The 21,388-nt window shown below is 41.4% G+C and overlaps 1 protein-coding gene across 6 annotated transcripts in view; it reads left to right on the top strand.

Moving 5' to 3' along the window:
• ELP3 (elongator acetyltransferase complex subunit 3) overlaps positions 1-20,091 on the top strand; it is a 108,245-nt gene extending 88,154 nt beyond the window's left edge. For all 6 annotated transcript variants that reach the window (XM_011944568.1, XM_011944572.1, XM_011944569.1 and 3 more), the window contains one exon: positions 19,642-20,091. In XM_011944568.1, coding sequence (XP_011799958.1) covers positions 19,642-19,718 — 77 coding nt within the window. In that variant the 3' untranslated portion in view covers positions 19,719-20,091. The remainder of the gene's footprint in view (positions 1-19,641) is intronic.
• Positions 20,092-21,388: the final 1,297 nt, after the last annotated feature.

Here is a 21,388-nt window from a genome sequence, read left to right as displayed (position 1 = left end):
CATAGAAGCCTGTTTTTGGGCTGAGGATACATGGTTTCCCTCTGGAGCTTTCCTACCCTTAGATATTTATTCTCCCCCTACAAACACATGGAGAAATTTTATGCACTGTAAGAAAACTTTTTTCATTTGGGGAGTTGATAAATCATATGTAAAGCAGAATTTGCCATTTTAACCATTTTTAAGTGTATAAATCAGTGGTATTATTTACATTTGCAGTGTTGTATGACCATCACCGTTATTTCTAAAATTTTTAACACCCTAAACAAACTGTGAACCCATTAAGCTAGTAACTCCCAGTTCCCCCCCCCCCAGTCTTCTAATCTATTTTCTGTCTCTGTGAAATGGAATCATAGAATATCTATTCTTTTATGTCTGGGTTATTTCACTTACCATGATGTCTTCAGTGCTCATCCATGCTGTAGCATGTCTCAGAATTTGCTTCCTTGTTATGGCACAATAATATTCCGTTACATATATATACCACATTTTGCTTATCATCCGTCAGTCCGGTAGACATTTTGGTTGTTTCTACCTTTTGGCTATTGTCAATAATATTGCAGGGTGGACAAATACCTGTTTGAGTTCTGCTTTCATTTCTTTTGCACATACACCCAGAAGTATAATTGCTAAGTCAAATTGTATAACTCTATGTTTAACTTTTTGAGGAAACACCAAACTATTTTCCACAGTAACTGCCCTGTTTTTCATTCCCATGGTGGCCACGGTGCACAAGGATTTCAGTTTCTCTACATCTTTGCCAACACTTAAGATTTTTCTTTTTTTTTTTTATAGCCATCCTAGTGGCATTCTGTGGGAGGTTTGACTTATATTTCCGTAATGATTACTGATGTTGAATGTCTTTGTCATTTTTATCTTCTTTAGAGAGATGTCTATTCGGGTCTGTTGCCCATTTTTTAACTGGATTGTTTGTCTTTTTGTTGTTGAGTTGTATGAGTTCTTCATATTTTCTGAATATTAGGCCTTCATAAAATATGTGATTTGCAAATGTTTTCTTCCATTCTGTGGGTTGCCTTTTCACTTTCTTGCTACTTTCCTTTGATGCACAAAAGTTTGTAATTTTAATGAAGTGCAGTTTATCTATCTTACTTTTGTTATTTGTGTCTTTGGTGTTATATTTTAAAAACCATTGCCAAAGTCAAGGACATGAAGATTTTCCTCTGTTTTCTTCTAAGGGCTTTATATAAAGTTGTAGCTCTCAAATTTAGATCTTTGACCTATTTTGAGTTCATTTTTGTATATGATATAAGGTAAGAGTCTAATTTAATTCTTTTGCATGTGGATATCCAGTTTTTCTAGCACACTTGTGAGAGAGACTTTTCTTTCCCCATTGAATGCTGTTGACACGCTTGTCAGAAATCAGTCGAAAAGAGAAGTGAAAGTTTATTTCTGGGCTCTTAGTTCTATTTTGCTGGCCTATATGTCCATCTTTACATCAGTACTGTACTGTTTGAATCACTGTAGCTTTGTAGTAATTGGGAAGTATGAGTCTCCACCTTTGTGCTTCTTTTTCAAGATTGTTTTTGGCAATCCTGGGTTCCTTGAAATTCCATATTGTTTTTCACATGGCTGTTTTTATTTCAGCAAAAGTCACCATTGGGATTTTGATAGGGATTGCATTGAATTGTTATATGGCTTTGGATGGTATCATCATCCAACAGTGTTAAGTTTTCCAGGCCATGAACACAGGATAGCCTTCCATTTATTTAGTCTTCTTTAATTTCTTTTAGCAATGTTTTGTAGTTTTCAATGTGCCAGTCTTGCACCTCCTTGCTTAAATTTATTCCAAGATATTTTATTCTTTTGATGCTATTGTGAGATTTTTAAATTTTTGTTTTTGAATTGTTCATTATTAGCATATAGAAATAAACTGATTTTTCTTGCATATTGATTTTGTGTTATGCAGTTTTGCTAGATTTGTTTATTAGCTCCAATAATTTTGTATGTGTGTGGATTCTTTAGCATTGTCTACATATAAGATCATGTCATCTTGAATAGAGATAGTTTTACTTATTCCTATCCAATTTGGGTGCCTTTTATTTCTTATTCTTGCCTAATTCCTCTGACTAGAACCTTTAAGTACTGTGGTGAAAATGGGCAACCTTATCTAGCTTCTGATCTTAGGGGGAGAGGTTTCTGTTTTTCACCATTGAGCATGATATTATTATCTGTGAGTTTTTCACATATGGCCTTTACAATGTTAAGGAAGTTCCCTTCTATGCTAATTTATTGAGTGTTTTTATCATGAATGGGTTGTGGATTTTGTCAAATGCTTTTTCTGCATTTGAGCTGATTGTATGATTTTTTTCCCCCTGCTTAATTCTGTTGTGGTGTATTACATTGATTTTTGTGTGTTGAACTATCCTTGCATTCCAGGGATAAATCCCACTTGGTTGTGGTATATAATCCTTTTAATATGCTGCTGAATTCAGTTTGCTAGTATTTTGTTGAGGAGTTTGGCATCTGTATTCTTAAGGGGATGATGGTCTAAAGTTTTCTTTGTAGTGTCTTTATCTGGCCTTGCTAACAGAGTAATGCTGGCTTTATAAAATGAATTATAAAGTGTCCTTCCTCTTCAGTTTTTTGCAAATATTTGAGAAGGGTCAGTATTAATTCTTCAATTGTTTGATAGAATTTACCAGTAAAGCCATCTGATTTTGGGCTTTTTCTTATTGGGACATTTTTTATTACTGATTCAGTTTCTTGTTACAGATTTATGTAGACTTTCAGTTTATGAGTCCGTTTGTATATGTTTCTAGAAATTTGTTTCATCTAGGTTATCCAACATGTTGGCATACAGTTGTTCACAGTATTTTCTTATAGAATTCTTATTTCTGTACAGTAAGTAGTTATGCCCCCTCTTTATTTCTGTTTTTGTGATTTGAGTCTTCTCTTTTTTAACCCAATCTAAGGTAAACATTGCTAGTTGATCTTTTCAAAGAATGAACTTTTGGTTTTTACTTTTTTTATTGATTTTTTTTTTTTTTTTTTAACTGAGACGGAGTCTCGCTTTGTCACCCAGGCTGGAGTGCAGTGGCGTGATCTCAGCTCACTACAAGCTCCGCCTTCTGGGTTCACGCCATTCTCCTGCCTCAGCCTTTGGAGTAGCTGGAACTACAGGCACTGGCCACCACGCCTGGCTAATTTTTTTTTTTTTTTTTTTTTTGTATTTTTAGTAGAGACAGAGTTTCACTTTGTTAGCCAGGATTGTCTCGATCTGACCTCGTGATCCGCCCACCTCAGCCTCCCAAAGTGCTGGGATTGCAGACATGAGCCACTGTGCCTGGATCTTTTTTTAAAATTCTCTATCTTCACTGTAATCTATTCTTTTCTTCCTTCTGCTAGCATTGGGTTTTGTTTGCTCTTTTTTTTTCCCCTCTAGTTCCTTAAGGTGTAGAGTAGGTTACTGATTTCAGATATATCTGCTTTTAAAATCCCAAATGTGATCATATGTATCTGCTTTTTTAATGTGAGCATTTACAGCTATAAGTTTCCCTCTGAGCACTGTTTTTGCTGCATCCTGTAAGTTTTGGAGTGTTGCATTTTGTCTTTCATTTGCTAAAGGTGTTTTCCAATTTTCCTTGTGATTTCTTCTTTAGCCCATTGGTTAAGAATGTGTTAATTTCTGCATATTTATGAGTTTTCCAGTTTCCATCTGTTATTCTAGTTTCATTTCTTTGTGATCAGAAAAGGTGTTTTGTATAATTTCAGTTCTTTTTAAATTTATTAAGACATGTTTTCTTAAAACATGTTTTAAATTTATTTAAAAGACATGTTTAAATTTATTAAGACCCGACATATGATCTATCCTGGAAAATGTTCCATGTGCACTTGTGGAAAATGTACATTCTGCTATTAGTGGTAGCATGTTCTATATATGTCTGTTAGATTTAAGTGGTTTAAAGTGTTGTTCTAGTTCTCTCTTTCCTTATTGATCTTTTATCTTAATTTTTAAATTAATTGTTGAAAGTGGATATTGAAGTATCCAAGTCTTAATGTAGAACTATTTATTTCTCCCTTAAGTCCTGTCAAGTTTTGCTTCATATATTTTAGAGCTCTGTTGTTAGGTGCATATATGTTGGTAATTGTATAAATCTTCCTGATAATTGAACATTTGTCACCATATAATGGTCTTCTGTCTCCTGTAACCTGTTTTGACTTAAAATTTGTTTTGTCTGATAATGTAGTCACTCTATGACTCTTTTGGTTATTAGTTGTTTTCTTAGTGGTTACCTTGGGGGGATCATAATTAACATTTTAAGCCTCCAGTCACTCAGTTTGAATAATACCAACTTAGTTTTAATGCAAACACTCTGCTCCTATACATCTCTGTCCCTCCCCCTTTGTATTGTTATTGTCACAGATTACATCTTTATACTTAGGTATCCATTAACCTAGACTTAAAATTATTATTTAATGAATTTTCCTTTTAAATAATATAGGAAGAAAAGAGGAGTTACAAACCAAAAGTGCAATAATACTAGCTTTTATGTTTACCTATGTAATTATCTTTATTAGTGTTCTTTATTTCTTTATATGGTTCCAAGTTACTGCCTATTCTTCCATTTCAGGTTGAATGACTTCCTTTAGCATTTCTTATAGGGCAGGTCTAGTAGTAATAAGCTTCTTTAGCTTTTCTTAATCTGGGAATGTACTAATTTCTCTTTTATCCTTGAAGGATAGTTTTGTTGAATATAGAATTTATGATTGGCAGGTTTACTTTTTTCTTTCAGCCAGTACTTTAAATGTGCCATCCCATTGCCTCTGACCTCCATAGTTTCTAGTCTAATTGAGAATTCCTTGTATGTGATGACTCATTTCCCTCTTGCTGCTTTCAAGATTCTCTCAGGTTTTCAACAGTTTGACTCATAGTGTGATCATTGTGGATCTCTTTGAGTCTATCCTGCTTGGAATTTGCTGAGCTTCTTGAATGTATAGATTCATGTCTTTCATCAAATTTGGGAAGCATTCAGCCATTTCTTTAAATATTTTTTTTACCCTTTATGTCTCTCATCTCCCTCTGAGACTCCAGTGAGGCATATATTGGTATGCTTGATGGTATCCCCCAGGTGTTTTATTTTTCTACATTTTTTCTTTCTGTTCCTCAGACTAGATAAATTCAATTGCGTTATCTTAAAGTTCACCGATTCTGTCTGCTGTCTCCTCATAACTGCCATTGAACACCTCTAGTGAACTTTTTATTTTCACTATCATACATCTCTGTACCAGAATTTCTATTTTTTAATATAATTCCTGTCTATTGACATTCTTTCTTTTTAATAGTATCCCCCTGATATCCTTTCTTTTTCCATGGTTTCTTGTAACTCCTTAGGCATATTTAATGCAGTTGATTTAATGTCTTTGAGTAGTAATCTCAATATCTGGATTTCCTCAGGAATAATTTCTGTTAAATTCTTTTTTTCTGTGAATGAGCCATTCTTCCCTGTTCTTTGTATGCTTTAGAATTTTATATTGAACTACTGAGAACTACACAATTAGTGTAATGTGGTAACTCTGGAAATCATTCTTCTTTTTCTGAGGAATTGCTTTTGAGGTCTGTAATCATGCATTTGTCTAGTGACTTTTTTCTTTTTTTCTTGAGATGGAGTCAGTCTTGCTCTGTCACCCAGGCTGGAGTACAGTGGCATGATCTCAGCTCACTGCAACCTCCGCCTCCTGGGTTCAAGCTATTCTCCTGCGTCAGCCTCCCAAGTAGCTGGGATTACAGGCACATGCCACCACGTCTGGCTAATTTTTTTGTATTTTTATTAGAGACGGGGTTTCACCTTGTTGACCAAGCTAGTCTCAAACTCCTGACCTCAAGTAATCTACCTGCCTCGGCCTCCCAAAGTGCTAGGATTACAGGCAGGAGCCACTGCACCTGGCCCTGTCTAGTGACTTTTCCAAACTATTTTTGCAAAGTCTGTGTTCTTCATTGTGTGTGTAGTCACTGAAATTTCTGTTCTTATCTCTATGATCAGCCTGTGACCTGAGAGGGATTTTCTTAAATGTCTGGTTCAAAAAAAAAGGATATGTATCTCTTCAAATCTTTTGATACACTCCACGAAGGAAGCAAGATGGGGTCAAAACAAAGACAAGGGTCTGCACTGGTCCTTCCAGGAACCTCCAAAGTGAACATAATACACAGGCCCAAATTTTTCAAGGACTAGGTCCTTATTGCCCACTCCAGTTCCAGCCATCTGCTCCAGGAAAATAAGTTACTGTTCCTGTGGCTACGGTGGAGCTAAGGAATGGGGGGATGGTTGATGGCTTGAGCATGCTGTTCCCTGAGTGAAGTTTTGCAGCCTCTCCCCTCACCAAACACTCCCCTAGTTTCTGTAAATATCTTATCAAATTCCAGCATTCCAAAACAGTTGGTTCCAATTATTTTTTTCCAGCTTAATCATTTTAGCAGAAGGATGAATCTCTAAAAATTCCTACCTTGCCATTTTCCCTTTTGAAGTCTGTATTTAAAGAGACTATAAATAGAAGGGGTCCCTCTTCCTACCAGTTTGTAAGATAGTACAGTCTGACATGAGTAAAGAAGTGAGAATGATGTGTGACATAGCAAACATCCTGCACTGATAGGAACAGAGACACTCTATTTTTGAATCAGATGATTGTGGGCCATCCTATGTCACATCATGGGCCAGACTCCCTGAAAGAAAAAAACTTTCTAAAACTGTAAGATAACCCACCAGCATCACCCAACTGTAAGTTACCATGGTAGTATCTATTTAGATTCTGTAAATAGATAAATTACAGTTTGTAATTTTAAAAGTTTGTATTAAAAAAAAACCTTTGTAAATTACCTGGTTTTTTTCTTTGTTCTTATCTTGGTAGTCTTTTCAAAATGTGTAGAAGAACCTTTAGGTTGCTGGGTAGGAGACTCTCTTGAGATACTCTGTATTTCCACAGTGATGGAGAATAATGTGTACTGTGTTAGTTGCAATAACCAATTTGAAGAACTAAGATTATTCATGGGTAACCTTTGTATGATTTTAATAGAATGGGGAAAAAAATCTGAAAGGTTTAGGGTCGTATAGTTAATTGGTTCATTTTCAAACATTCAGGATAAAAAACTTTTCCCAACTTTCATATCAGTGTGCATTGTTGAAGAGTAAAATATTGCCATCCTGGCAGGAGATCAATGAGAAATAATAAAGTCTCATTTCAATAACAAGTGAATGAAACTAATGAATATATTTCCTTGTTTTAATGTTGGTAGACATATCAAGTAGGCAATAGTTGATTAATTGAACCCAAAAGCAATTAAAACAGTTTAATTTGTTTTTATTTCACTGATTTCTTATAATTAAACCATCATAAATCAACTGAATGTTTTGCATCTAATCAAAGCAGAAATTTAAGCTTTAAAGGATAGATTTACAAGTTTGGCTATGAGAATATGATGTGGCCTCAATTTTAATTCCATCTAAGAACACATTACCGGCAGTGAAGGGTGGCCTGTGTCCTAACAAGTAAGCGTCAAAAATCAAGAATGCGCCTGTAATAACTGATTCATTTTCCTGCTTCAGACATGAAAACATTTAAATTATTAAGCCAAGGTTTTTCTTAAGGAATTCCAAGAGATAAAACTCTTCAATTTCCAGGCTCCTAGTACATACTGAGCAAATACTTGATCAATTAAACTTCATTATTTCTTCTTCTATTAAATCACATTAATTAATTCCATGTTCGTTCTTTGTCCAGTTGGAATCACAATCCTGGCTCACTTGTTTTTCCATGGACGTGAAGAATTGATTTCATTCCCCATTTAAGCAGTCACATAGTTGAGATTATTTAATCTTGCCTTCTTTTTCATTTTAAAAGTTTACTGGAAGCTGTAACAAATAGCAGAGTTTATAAAATGTTAAATAACACCTATATGTCTTAGCTCACTCAGGCTGCTATAACAAAACTGGGTAATTTATAAATGAGAAATTTCTCATAGTTCTAGAGGCCTCGTGACCTAATTGTCACCCAGAGACCTCACCTCTTAATACTGTTGCATTGGGGATTAAGTTTCAACATATGAATTTTGTGGGGGATACACATTCAGACCATAGCACTCTATAACCCCCACTCAGGTCAATAACCAGCATCCAAGAAGTGCCTCTGTTGGCCCCTCCCTCTTCCTTCCCAGTATCCTAACTTTTTTGGTATTTTCTTCCAAAGTTTGTATCCCTTAACTACATAGTCTAGTTTTGTTGTTGCATATTTTTGTTCTGGTTACTTTTGCTCAACATTGCTGTGAGATTGAGCCAATGTTGTAGTAGCAGCATTTCATTCCTTTTCATTGATATATGGGATTCCATTATGCTGATAGTTCACAATTTATCTGTCTTAACTCTTGCTAGGTTTCCAGGTTAGACTTACGAATATTCTTGTGTATGTATTTTGGGACACATAAGGATGTATTTCTGTAGAATGTACACCTAAGAGTGGAGTTGCTGGGTTGTAGAGAGTACATAGATTTAGCTGAGGATTCTGCCAAGTGGCTTTCTAAAGTGCTTCTACAATTTTTCACTATTACAGGAAATGTATGAGTTTCAGTTGTTCCATGCTGATAAATGAGTGGCATTTCTTTGTGGTTTTAATTTGCGTTACCTGATAACTGATGATTTTGACTACCTTTTCATGTGTTTACTGGCCATTTGGAGATCCTCTTTCTGAAGCTGCTGTGTGCACATGTCTGTGCAAGTTTTTCTAAAATCCGCAAGATGATATTATTATGTACAGTTAGTATTCACTTAGATTTACTGATAAAATTGACCCTTAAACAACACAGGTCCACTTATACTCGAATTTCTTTCAACCAAACACAGATTGAAAACACAGTATTTGTGGGCTGTGAAACCTGCGTATACAGAAGGCTGACTTTTCATAGATGCAGCTTCTGCAGGGCTAACTGCAAGACATGTGCAGAGTTTGGTAGGTGGTCCTGGAACCAGCCCACCACATATACCAAGGGCAACTGTATATTGACCACTTTCTTTGCTCTTCTATCTTTGCTATATCTTTAAAAGTATTTTCTTCATTTTCATTGACATGTAGGATTCCATGATGTACTACAGCTTAGCTGTTTTACTGTTGATGGATATTTCGGTAGTTTGCACACCTTGTTTTCTTTATACCTTTATTATGAATTTATTATCTGTTGGTAGCAAGTTGTTCCAGTTTTGATTGTATACAAATGTCTTTATTTTGCATTATTATTAAAGCAGTGGTCCCCAGCCTTTTTGGCACCAGGGACTGGTTTTGTGGAAGACAGTTTTTCCACTGATAGTAAAGGGGTTGGGGTGATGGTTTCAGGATTCAAGTGTGTTACATTTATTGTGCACTTTATTTCTATTATTACATTGTAATATATAATGAAATAATTATATGAATCAGTGGGAACTCCAAGCTTATTTTCCTGCAACTCAGCAGTCCCATCTGGGGATGGTGGGAGGCAGTGACAGATCATCAGGCATTAGATCCTTATAAGGAGCACACAACCTAGGTCCCTTGCATGCATAGTTCACAGTAGGATTTGTGCTCCTTTGAGAATCTAATGCCACTGCTGATCTGACGGGAGGTGGTTACTGCTCATCAGGCAGTAAGGTGAGCAATGGGGAGTGGCTGTAAATGTTGTGTGGCCTGGCAGTTGGGGACCCTTGTCTTAAAGGTCGTCTTTACTAGGTATAGAATTCTGGGTTTGCAGGTATTTTCTTTCAGTACTTTGTATCTATCTTTCCCATATTTTCTGACTTTTAATGTTGCAGGTAAGAGATCAGCTGTCTTTGAGGATATTCCTTCAGGCTACTTCTGTAGTTTTTTTAAAAAAATATTTTTATTCTTTCAGACTGTCTTCACTGTCTTGGTTTTTCTCTAGTTTTACTAGGATAATTCTAGGTATGGATTTCCCGTTTGGGCTTCTTTGGACTTCTTTAATCAGTGAACTGGGTTTTAAAATCAGTTCTGTGTGATTTGCAGCCTCTAACACATGCATATTGATTCTTTCCCATTCTCCCTCACCTCTCTTCCTAGGACTCCAGTTAAACATATTTTAGACCTATTTATTATATCCACTGTGTCTAATACCCTCTTCCCCACCAGTGTTGCTTTGTTGTCCATAATTTCTTCTGACTTAATCTTTCAGGTTACTGGTTTAGCTCTGTCTGATCTGCTAGACCCATCCATTGATGCATTGGTCCCACACTTTAACATTTCCTAAATTTCTGGTATCTTTTTCCATTCTGTGATGTCATGTTTTAAGTTTCCAGTTGTTTTCAGACATTGAACATAGTAAGCATACCTGTTTGCAGTCTGTGTCTAGTGATGTTACATCTGGAGTCTCTGCTGTTTCTTGTCATGTCCTGTCTCAAAGTGCACCTCATCATTTGCTGGGCGATTTGACATGAGAATTTGCTTTCGGGAATACTTGAAGACCTAGGTGACGCTCGCTTCCTCCAAGGAAGACCTGTTTCCTTTAGCCGGGCATCTCAGAGTTATAGTTGTCTAGGACCAAGACTGTAGTTTATCTAGAAGATTCCTATCCCTACCACACCAGTCCCTCCTCCCAATTCAGAGCCTTCCAGAATACAATCCAGAAGAGAGGGTGCTATGCTTGGGTCCCTGTCTGTGCCAGGCTCTGAATTCAGACCCATATTCCATCTCTTCAAGCCTCCTCAAGGTGTGGAAGCAACTGAGAGGCAGAGTTGCTTCCACACCTCCTGAACAGCAGGGCGCTGGGGAGTGTCATGACTGCTTGTCTGTTTCTGGTGGCCACAAGACACCGCCCCCACGCCCCCGGTATCTCAGCTGCCCTTCCTAGCTCACACACCCTGAGACACAAACACTTCTACTCCCTTCTGGAAGCTCACATTTTCTCCTTATTCTTGACCTGACAATTAAGAGCTCTTAACAGTCTCTGATATTTTCCTAGCAGAAACATTTTAAATTTTGTCCCAATATTTTCATTGTCTTTGGCTGGAGCGTTATTCTTAATTTTGTCTGCCATAATCAAGCCTGAAGTCATCTGTTCGCTAAGCTTAAATACTCCTGACTCTTCTGCCCTGCTCTAGCTTCCATTTGAGCCTTCTTTGTTGTTTTCCTCCAAACTCTGTGTTGTAGTGCTTGTCGTTTTAGAAATGGTGACTGCACTTTACCAAGTTGTTACTGAAAAGTTTCCCCCTTCCCATTCTCACATTTGTAAGCTGAATCTGTTTACAAAGTTTCTTATTGCCTGTTATCAGATCCTTTTCTGTGATTTATTCTTCAGTTTCTTACTAAGCCATATTGTTAAAAATGGAAATAGCCACCATGTTTGTTTCATCTAATGAGTTATCAAAGGATATTGAAAAACTGGACACAGATACAGGAGGTGAGGTGATTAAGACAAATGGCAAGTCCTTTCTTTACCAGAAAAGAAGGGATGTGCTTACCCACTCTGACTCAAGGTCCAAGACCAGAGTCGGGGGAGTTGGGTGGGCCTACCCCATCACATAGGTGCCAGGCGCATTAGAAACGCTCTGGGCCATGGGGTCGGGCAGGCTGGGTCTCAGTTACAGTTCTACTTCCCTATCCTGTGGCCTTGAGTTGTGACCCATTCTGAAACTCACCTTTCTCCTAGGACAATAATTGCAATCTTGTTACATTTTAAAGAAATTAGTGCATGGAGAGCCTCTAGCAATCCAATGCCTGGCAGGTATTTAAATCTCCCTCTAACTTCTACCAAGTGGTTTTTTTTGTTTGTTTGTTTTGAGATGGAATTAGAATCACAAGCTAGGTAGCACTTAAGTTCATTTCCTGCTCTTGATTTGTGATTTATTTTCCCTTTTAGAGGAAAGGTGTACTTATTTTTAGTGTCCAAAGACATTACTCTGGTATTGCATTTATCCCCTTAGAACAAAAGGCTGCAGTAACTTGGAGGAACAGAGTTGGTTTTCAACAAACTCAAGTACCACACAGACTGGCTTACTCCATCTCCCCACTCTTTCCCCTACAATTTCTCTCTCAAATAGAATCACAGCAGAATTTAAGTAAACATCTGGGTTTGTGGCCAGGCACAGTGGCTCACGCCTGTAATCCCAGCATGTTGGGAAGCCGAGGCGCGTGAATCACCTGAGGTCAGGAGATCGAGACCAGCCTGGCCAACATGTTGAAACCCCGTCGTCCCTAAAAATACAAAAATTAGCTGGGCATGGTGGCAGGTGCCTGTAATCCCAGGTACTCTGGAGGCTGAGGCAGGAGAATCCTTTGAACCTGGGAGGCAGAGGTTGCAGTGAGCTGAGATTGCGCCATTGCATTCCAGCCTGGGTGACAAGAGTGAGACTTTGTCTCAAAAACAAAGAAACAAAAAAAACACATCTGGGTTTGTTGCCCCCTACCCCCGCATTTTGTTGTTGTTGTTGTTTTGTTTTGTTGTTTTTTTGTTTTTGGCCTTTGGTTAGTCTAAAGTTGTGTGATTTGATTTCCCATTTTTAGTAAAGAGCATTGAGCAGCCCAGGATGAGCGTGTTCCTGTAGCCAGGGGCCCAGGCTCCAGCATATGCATTGCCTGTGCTTCCCCCCTTTCCCAAATCCTTCGAGTTAGCAGATTAAGCCACATGGTGCGTATCTTTTGGAGAGGGACATGGAATCAAAGCAGAGGATTTCTTTCTCATCGTGAGGGGCTTGAGGACATTTGGTTCAGAAAAGGATCAGAGAGACACTGTACCCCTGGGTCTCCTCCGGGTTGGAGATTCACAGGGAGGCCAGGGGCTCTTGCCAGCCCGCCTTGGAGCAGTAGCCAGAGGTCATCCCTGGGAGAGGGGCTTTCCCACTGAGTGCTGAATGACTGCTCCTCTCAGCCTATCCCAGAGCAAGCAGTGTCCTCTGCCTTTAAGGTAACCCCTTTCCATGGGTCTATCTGTAATTGATCTAAAGTGTGCAGTGGAAGTCATTTTAATAATTTATATATAGTAAAACTCATGTACAAATAAGCAGGCTTGTTTTCTTCTCCCAAAGGGGGTGGATGTCCTGGGGCAGAGGCAGAGGGGAGGCCACCACAGAAGCTGTTCACTCTAGGCACTTTGCAAGGTATTCTTGTTTCACCTAACCCATCTCATCATCATTGTGGTAGAGTGGGGAAGATAAAAATATTTATCCTGCCTACAGAGTAGGAAAAAGTCATGTAGGAAAGCTCAGGGTGCAGATGAGAGAACTTGGGAGGATAAAACAAAGCCAGTGTTTGGACTCCCCCAACTCCTGCCGTTCTTTCTTGAGACAGAATCTCACTGTGTCCCCCAGGCTGGAGTACAGTGGCGTGATCTCAGCTCACTGCAACCTCTGCCTCCTAGGTTCAAGCAATTCTCACACCTCAGCCTCCTGAGTAGCTGGGATTACAGGCACTCACCACCACACCCAGCTAATTTTTTGTATTTTCAGTAGAGACAGGGTTTTGCCATGTTGCCCAGGCTGGTCTCGAACTCCTGAGCTCAGATGATCTACCCTGTTGGCCTTCCAAAGTGCTACAAAACAAAGTCTGCATTTGGACTCTCCCCACTCCTGCTGTTCTTAATGCTGGCTCTGTAGCAGGGCACCCTGAGGCTGCTGCATGGAGTGAATTCCTGCTCATTCCCCATCCCAGGGGAGCACTTGGCTCCTCATACAGCCTGTGGGCGCCTCTCCTCTAGGGGAGGCAAAGCAGTTAGGCTGAGGACTCGGAGACGGTCCAGGCAGCCTGCACGTCAGTCCAGGAGGGTGGCTGACGTCAGCTCTGAAGGATGATTGCTTTTTCTTGGCTGGCTAACAAAAGGAAAGTTACTATGACAGAGGACTTTCTGGGAGCCCTGCTGAACATGGAGAGGGGATCAGAGCAGAGCAAGGCCCTCACCCCAACCCTGGTAGTTAAGTGCAGGGCTAATGCCTTTCCCAACCTGTTCTGCAGGTTATAGAAACAGGAGGAAATTTTTCTTTCAAAAAACAAGAGGCAGAAAGAAATTTAGCTCTTTAGGTGAGCAGAGGTTAGAGTCCAGACTGGCTAGAGGTGAAGCTCCCTCCCCTGGATGCCAGCACTTCTCAGAGGACCCAGAGACAGTGTTCCATCTCAGGGCTGAGCTCGCCATCTCAGGCCTGCCGCGTCTTATTGAAAATAAGGACAAGAGCTTCAATACACAGCTTTCCTCCAAAAGGCCCATCGTGAGGCCTGAGTGCCCCTGCCCAAGGTGGTAATCGTTTCTAGGGCACACCTCCTGTAGAAAGGAAAAAGTAGAAGGCCCAAGGAGCCTGTAGCTCCATGGGAATCATGATGAGAAATGCTTAGATGTACCCCAGTAAAGCAGCTCTTTCAACCAGCATGCCTAAGAAATCAGGGCACTCTTGATTGTTGAACTTTCTGGTTATCCAAGGACTGTCTGGTCCTGTGTTAGATGTAAGGAACTCTTCTCTCTCACCTCTGCAGCCATTTATGGTAGACAAATATAGGTTGATGCATATTTTTGGAAGTGAAGCTCTTGGACCAACAATTACACATCTTCCTTCTGAAAATTAGGCCATCATTTTCATTTGACAGAGGACATATAAAAGAGCAAAACTAAACATGTCTCCAAGAACTGAGCTGAGCAGAACCAAAAGGAAATGTTAGAGATGTTTTCTAAGTTCATGTGAGTAGAAAGCTCGAAGCTTAGAAGTCTCCTGGGTGGGAGGCGGAGGTTGCAGTGAGCCAAGACCGTGCCATTGCACTCCAGCCTGGGCAACAAGACTCCATCTCAAAAAAAAAAAAAAAGGGCACCTGTGGCCAGGCTCACACCTAAAGCTGGGAGGCTGAGGCAGGAGAATTGCTTGAACCTGGGGAGGCATAGGTTGCAGTGAGCCAAGACCGTGCCATTGCACTCCAGCCTGGGCAACAAGACTCCATCTCAAAAAAAAAAAAAGAGGTCTCCTGGGTGAATTGTCCCTGCTAAAGCTGAGTGATGGGTGCAGGGAGGTTCAGTGCACTGTCTTCTGCACTTTTATGTGTTTGACATTCTCCAAGATACATTGTTTTAAGTCCATGGAAAACAGTATCTGTTTTGTAAAAGTAAAATAGAAATATGAAAAGCCAGAAATATTTCTGAAAGATTTGGGGCAGTTTTTGTTAGATAGAGATAATAATATAAGTCAGGAAGGTGCCTCTTAATCTCTCAGCTAACAAGGTAGGAAATTTGTACCTAGGTTAAGAAGTCGTCCTGCCCTTCAGCTCTTGTACATTGAATCATTCCATTACCCAACACCCAACAGAGAGCCATTTTTTTTTTCCACATACATCCTCCAGGAACACATTTCTTTGTATATACACAACGTAAGAATAGCTGACCAGCATATGAGAGACCTGCAAACATTTATTGCATCTTGCTTATATGCCAGACACTGATGATAGAAGCCATTGACTTGAAAGAGCTGACATCCTAGGGAGGGAGACAGACCTGTGCAGTGTGATTACTAAAACAATGGAACTCTAATTAAGGCACACAGCCAGCCTGGAGAGAGGGTGCTGTGAATTCTGGCTTTGTAGATAGGGGAAGTATCTGCAAAGGTCTCCTGGTGGGACCTCGGGGATGAGTGGGAGGGTGGCTGGGAGTGCCCTTGTAGACAGATTGGGCAGCTGCTGAGGGAAGCGCCCAGAGGCAGTGGCTGAGCTTGGGTGGTGACACCAGGCCTGGTTTGTTGATTCTGGACCTAGTCAACTGTGCCAGGAACTAAAGTCGAAGAGTCTGGGCAGGAAAGACTTTGTGGATCAGGCTAAGGAATTTGAACTGTATCTTGGGACATATCATTAGTGATTCTAAACAGGAGAGCAGTGAGTTCAGAATTACTCTGAATTCTGATTTTAAATAGTGGTTTGACCTCGTTTGTTTTTCTCTTCCTGTCCTTGAGCTTACTTGTCAGTTATGATATTTTTAGTTATAAGTCACAGAAAACTCAGCTCAGTGGCTTGTACCCAACATGCATGAACCTTGAAGACATTGTGCTAAGTGAAATAAGCCGGTTATAAAAGGACAAATACTGCATGATTCCACTTCCATGTGGTATCTACAGGAGTCAAATTCATGCAGACACAAAGTAGAATGGGGGTTGTCAGGGGCTGGAAGATGGGGAGTAGGGTTGGTGTTCAGTGAGTACGGAGTTTCAGCTTTACAAGATAAAGAGTTCTGGAAATGGGTAGGTGATGGTTGTACCACAGTGTGAATGTATTTAGCAACACCGAGCTGTATACTTAAAATCAAAAATATCCTCAAAATGGCTTAAACCAAATGGAAAATATTTCATAAGAAATATATAGAGAAGCTTTGGGACTGGTTAATTTAGGGTTCAACAGTTTCCAAAAGAAGCCAGGTGGCTATGCCTTCTCACTCTGCATCAGCCACTTCAGCCCCTTGCAAGACAACTGCCCCAGTCCAAAATTACCTTGCAAAGCAACATCCAGGAAAAGAGACCATCCCTCTCTAAGTCCATTTTCAATTGCTTTTAACAGAATACCTGAAAAGGAACTTATTTCTTACAGTTTTGGAGGCTGAAAAGTCCAAAGTCGAAGGGCTGGATCTTGTGAGGGCCTTCCTGAGGGTGGGGACTTTCTGTGGAGTCCTGCGGTGGCACAGGGTAGCACATGGCATCACGCAGTGGCAGGGCTGCATATGCCAGCTCAGGACCCTGTTCCTCTTGTTGTAAAACCACCAGAACTCATTATCCTATTAGTCCATGAGTAGATGAATCCTTTCATGAGAGCAGAGCCCTCACACTCTAGTCACTTCGTCGTAGCCCCACCTCTCAGTAATAGGGATTAAGTTTCAACATGAGTTTCAGAGCAGACAAATACCTAACCCATAGCACTCCCTGTGTCTCTTTAAGAACAAGAAACGCTTCCAAAATCAGTGTTCAGCATCTTGGCATGAATGTCTAGCAGCCATTCCACATGCAGCCTGACTGGAGCCCCGCTCCTGATTCCCCTTGCAGCTCCTCCCACCGTCTCCTCACTCCCAGGCAACAGTGGCTCCTATTTCTCCAGACTCTTCCTTTACTCAGGCTAAATACCTTGGAGTCACTTGGCCCCTATTTCTCCAGACTCTTCCTTTACTCAGGCTAAATACCTTGGAGTCACCTTGGCCCCTGTCACACCCCACATCCATCAGCAGATTCTTTTCGCTCTGCCTTCCACATGTGCCCAGACTCCGGCTACTTTTCACCACTGTGACTCAGCCTGAGCCACCACCATCTCCCACCTGGATTATTGTCATCGATTCCTACCTGGTCTCCCTGTTTCTGCCCTTGGTAACATATCCGTTCAGTGAGCAAATATTCACCATGTACCTCACATGTGCCAGGCATCGCTCTGGGTACTAGCAGCTCTACAGTGAACAGAACAAAACCCCTGCCCTCCTGGAGCCTTCATTCTGTTCTCAAAGCAGCAGTCAGATCGTGTCCCTCCTTTGACCAGCATCCTCTCATTCTTCCATCCCACTCAGAATAAAAGCCAGATTCCTTAGGAGACCTGCATGATGGTGCCTCCTTGTTCCTTGAGTAAGGACGAACTCATGCCCATCTCAGGGCTTTCACATTTGTTCTTCCTGCTCCCTAGAATCCTTCCCCACCCCTGTAGCCTCAGGCCTTCCTCTTTCATTTTCTTCAAGTCTCTTGGTTTGGAATTTGACAGAAAGATGGGAATCAGTTGGCCTGAACAACTGGCAGTGGAGTGGCCATTTACAGAGAGGGAGCTTCCTGAGGGAGGGAGCTTGTGGGGGCAGGGCACCAGGAGTTGAGTTTTTGACTTGCTACACCTCCCATGCCGATTTAGACATTGAGGTGGGTCGTGCAGCACCTGTGGACGAATCTGAGGCTCTGAGTGACAGATTTAGGGGTTGCCAGTGTATATGCAGGTTTACGCTCAGTGTCACAGGAAGCATGTGCACAGAAGAGCTGCATATTGCAGTGATTTCAGTTAGGGATACGAGGAGGAACCAGCAAAGGAGACTGAGGAAGAGCAGCCAGTGAGCTAGAGAAGAATCAGGAGATGCACTTCTCCAAAGCCCAGTGCAGGGACATGCAGAGAGGGAGCGAGGGAGTGCCTGCGGCAGGTGCTGCTGATAGCTCTCCCCGCCCAGCCTCAGCTGTCTCACTGCCAGATACAGACAGCCGGGCTCTTTGAGGAACGCATCCAGTATGCAAGGGTAATGGACCTTTCGTACCAACTTCAACTAGTTCATGTTCCTTGAATGCTGAGACATCATAAAAAATATAATTTGGTCTCTGTTCCTGGTTCCTGACATAGAGCTTCTAAAACCCTTGTAATTTCCTGAGCTGTAGGGGTTCAAGGGGCATCTTTTGTTCTAATATGGTGACTCTTGGTGGGCTTCTGGGTGGGGACCTGTCACCAGAAAGATCAAGCTATGATGAGAGGGTTGGACTTTCAGCCCCATCCTTCATCCTCCAGGGAGGGAAGGGGGTGGAAATGGAGTTAGTAATTGATCATACCTACACGGTGAAACTCCATAAAATCCCTAAAAGATGGCGTTCAGAGAACTTTTCATTTTGGCAAACACATCCACTTTCTGGGAGCATGGTGCACCCCAGCACAGTGGGGACAGACAGTCCTGTGCTCAGGACCCTCCCAGACCTCACCCTGTGTGCCTCTTCACCTGGCCGTTCACTTGTGTCCTTTATCATATCCTGGAATAAACTGGTAAATGTAAGTAAATGTTGCCCTGAGCTCTATGAGCCATTATGACAAATTATCAAATGTGAAGAAGGGCTTGTAGGAACCCTCTATTTGTAGCCCAGTCGGACAGCAGTTGTAGGCAACCTGCAGACCCTCTGCTTGCAATTGGTGTCTGAAGTTGTGGGGCAGTGTCTGGACCAAGCTTGGAACTAGGGGGCCTTGTGCTCATCAGAGTAGGTAGTATTCAAATTGAGTTAAATTGTAGAACACCCAGTTGGTGTCACCAGAGAACTGGACAGTTGCTTGCTGTGGAAAGCCTACACTTCTGTTCACAGACCACACTTCATGAGCCAGGGCCATTGCAGCAAACCTGCTTCTTTGACACCAGCTAATGAGGAAAACACTTTTTCCTGTTAAGCCTTGTATACTCCCAACAACTTCTGACAGCAGCCACAAGTGTACCTTCGCTACTGGGTGAAGATACCTTCGCTACTTGAGTGGAGATTCCATCTTTCCCCCCACTCTTCTCTCTTTAAAACGTCTGGGAAACCATCCATCGTTTGGCCTCATCTGAAGCATAGGCAGCTCAGACAGTAAATCTACCTCTTCTCGTCCACCTGTAACACCTAAGGTAGTGCTTGGTGCTGCCTGTAGGATAGTGAATACGCAGGCTCCAACATACGGGTGAGCACATTTGCTGTTGCCTGTGAGTATGTGTGTCACATACCCTGAGCTTATGTTAAAAATCAGGGAAAGAGACTAACTTCTCTCCACTTAGCAGTTTCTGTATTTTAATGCAGCCTGAATTCAAAGTAATAATGTTCCAAACTTATTAAACTGAGATTTTATGTGAGAGAGAATTTGGTCTCTGGGTGGGGGAAGGGTATAAGGCTGAGGGAAGCACATGCCGACTTTTGAGAATTACTAAAGTGAACGCTCCTTTTTTTTACTTCAATTTTTCTGCAGGGGTCGGCACCAGGAATTATTATAGAAAGATCGGCTACAGATTACAAGGCCCGTACATGGTGAAGATGCTGAAATAATGGCCACACCAGTCCACCTTTCTGCAGTATCCTCCCTGGCAGAACACGGAGAATCAGGATTTCTTAAATACTCAACAGAGAGGCTAAGCAGAGCAAATAGGGGACTTCACCCTCATCCCACAGCTGCAGAGACTGGAAACTGCCTTTAAGGCCACGGCTGGTCATCTGCTGACCACACCCCAGATCCGTTCTCTCCTGTGTGCACCCCAAAAAAATCATTTGCATTTTTGAGGCTTAAATCGTCTATCCAGTTTCTAAATTTTGCATGAGGCCTGCAGGTGGCCTATTTTGACTCAGACGGTGACAAAAGCAAATTAACTCATTTGGACACCATAACTCATGAAATAAAACTGATTGTCATTCGAGGAGCAAACTTAGGAGTAGGTTATTTATATACCCTAGGGACAGAAAGTCAGGTTGAAACAGGAAAACCACCAGACTCTGATCTCAGGCCTTTAACGACACACGCATTGGAGCGCAAGTTAGGAAAATGAGCTTTTGTTTTCATGGAAATCATTCTGATTACAGTGCTGATTTAGAAATAGCAGTGTGACGGGGAAAGAGGAATTGCAGTTGTGGGGGAGTGAGCTGGCAGCAGCCGGCCACCAGCCTCTCCCAGGCGGGAGTCCACCATCCGAGACGGCGATGACAAAGAGCTTCATTTCACGTTCTTTGTTGTCTCTACTTCCCACCCTCTTGGCAACTACAGAGCAGTGTGGGCAGCCACAAGTGTGGTCCCCAGAGAGCGTCTGGCTTTCCTGTTTGTGTATCCCGAGCGGGTGGAGTCTGAGATTGTGTGCCCCTAAATCAAGATTTGCTTCCACAGAAGCCATTACTTGCAATCTTTTTTTTTTTTTTTTTTGAGAGAGTCTCGCCCTGTCACCCAAGCTGGAGTGCAGTGGCGCGATCTCACTGCATCCTCAGCCTCCCAGGTAGCTGGGATTACAGGCACCCGCCACTGCACCTGGCTAATTTTTCTATTTTTAGTAGAGATGGGGTTTCACCATATTGGTCAGGCTGGTCTCAAACTCCTGACCTCAGGTGATCCATCCACATCGGCCTCCCTAAATGCTGGGATTACAGGCATGAGCCACCGCACCCAGCCTTTAATTTTTTAAGGTGGATTTTGGTTGTTATAAATGGAGAAAGGTAAGAGTTCAAGTTCAACTTGTGTGAAAGCAAAACAATGGAAAACAGGATTGGCTTCTTCAAAGGCTCCTCTTGTAGAACTGCCTCTTTGAGATTTCGAGGTAATCTACTTTGGAGACTCTGCCTGGAGAGGGTCAGTTCCTAAGTTAAGAGCATTGCTTAACCTTGGCTCCTGTGGCATTTTACAAAGGTTTAAAGGAATTGATTCCTCTGAAAGGGCCTGAAAATAAAAAGTCCTTAACATACAAAGGAGAGTCATGTGGTTTTTTTTTCTCTCCCTGTAAATGCAGTGACATTTGCCACGAATGTGCAGGTTTCAGTTTCCAACCTATGGCACTGTTCATTTCCTCCTGGGTGCTGTTTGCCATTTCATTAAACTGCTACGAGGCAAATGGCAGTGGCTTTGTTATGGGCTCACTGTGGAACTACCATGGCTTTCCATGAGTGTCGTTTAGGGACTTAGCTACTTCTCAATTATGCTTTTTTACCCTATAAAAATAAAACTAATAAAGTATACTCTC

This window comes from Colobus angolensis, unplaced genomic scaffold, assembly GCF_000951035.1.
Source record: "Colobus angolensis palliatus isolate OR3802 unplaced genomic scaffold, Cang.pa_1.0 Scaffold233, whole genome shotgun sequence".
NCBI lineage: Eukaryota > Metazoa > Chordata > Mammalia > Primates > Cercopithecidae > Colobus > Colobus angolensis.
The sequence above is the reverse complement of the archived record's forward strand: the minus strand, read 5'-3'. Positions and strand labels throughout refer to the sequence as shown.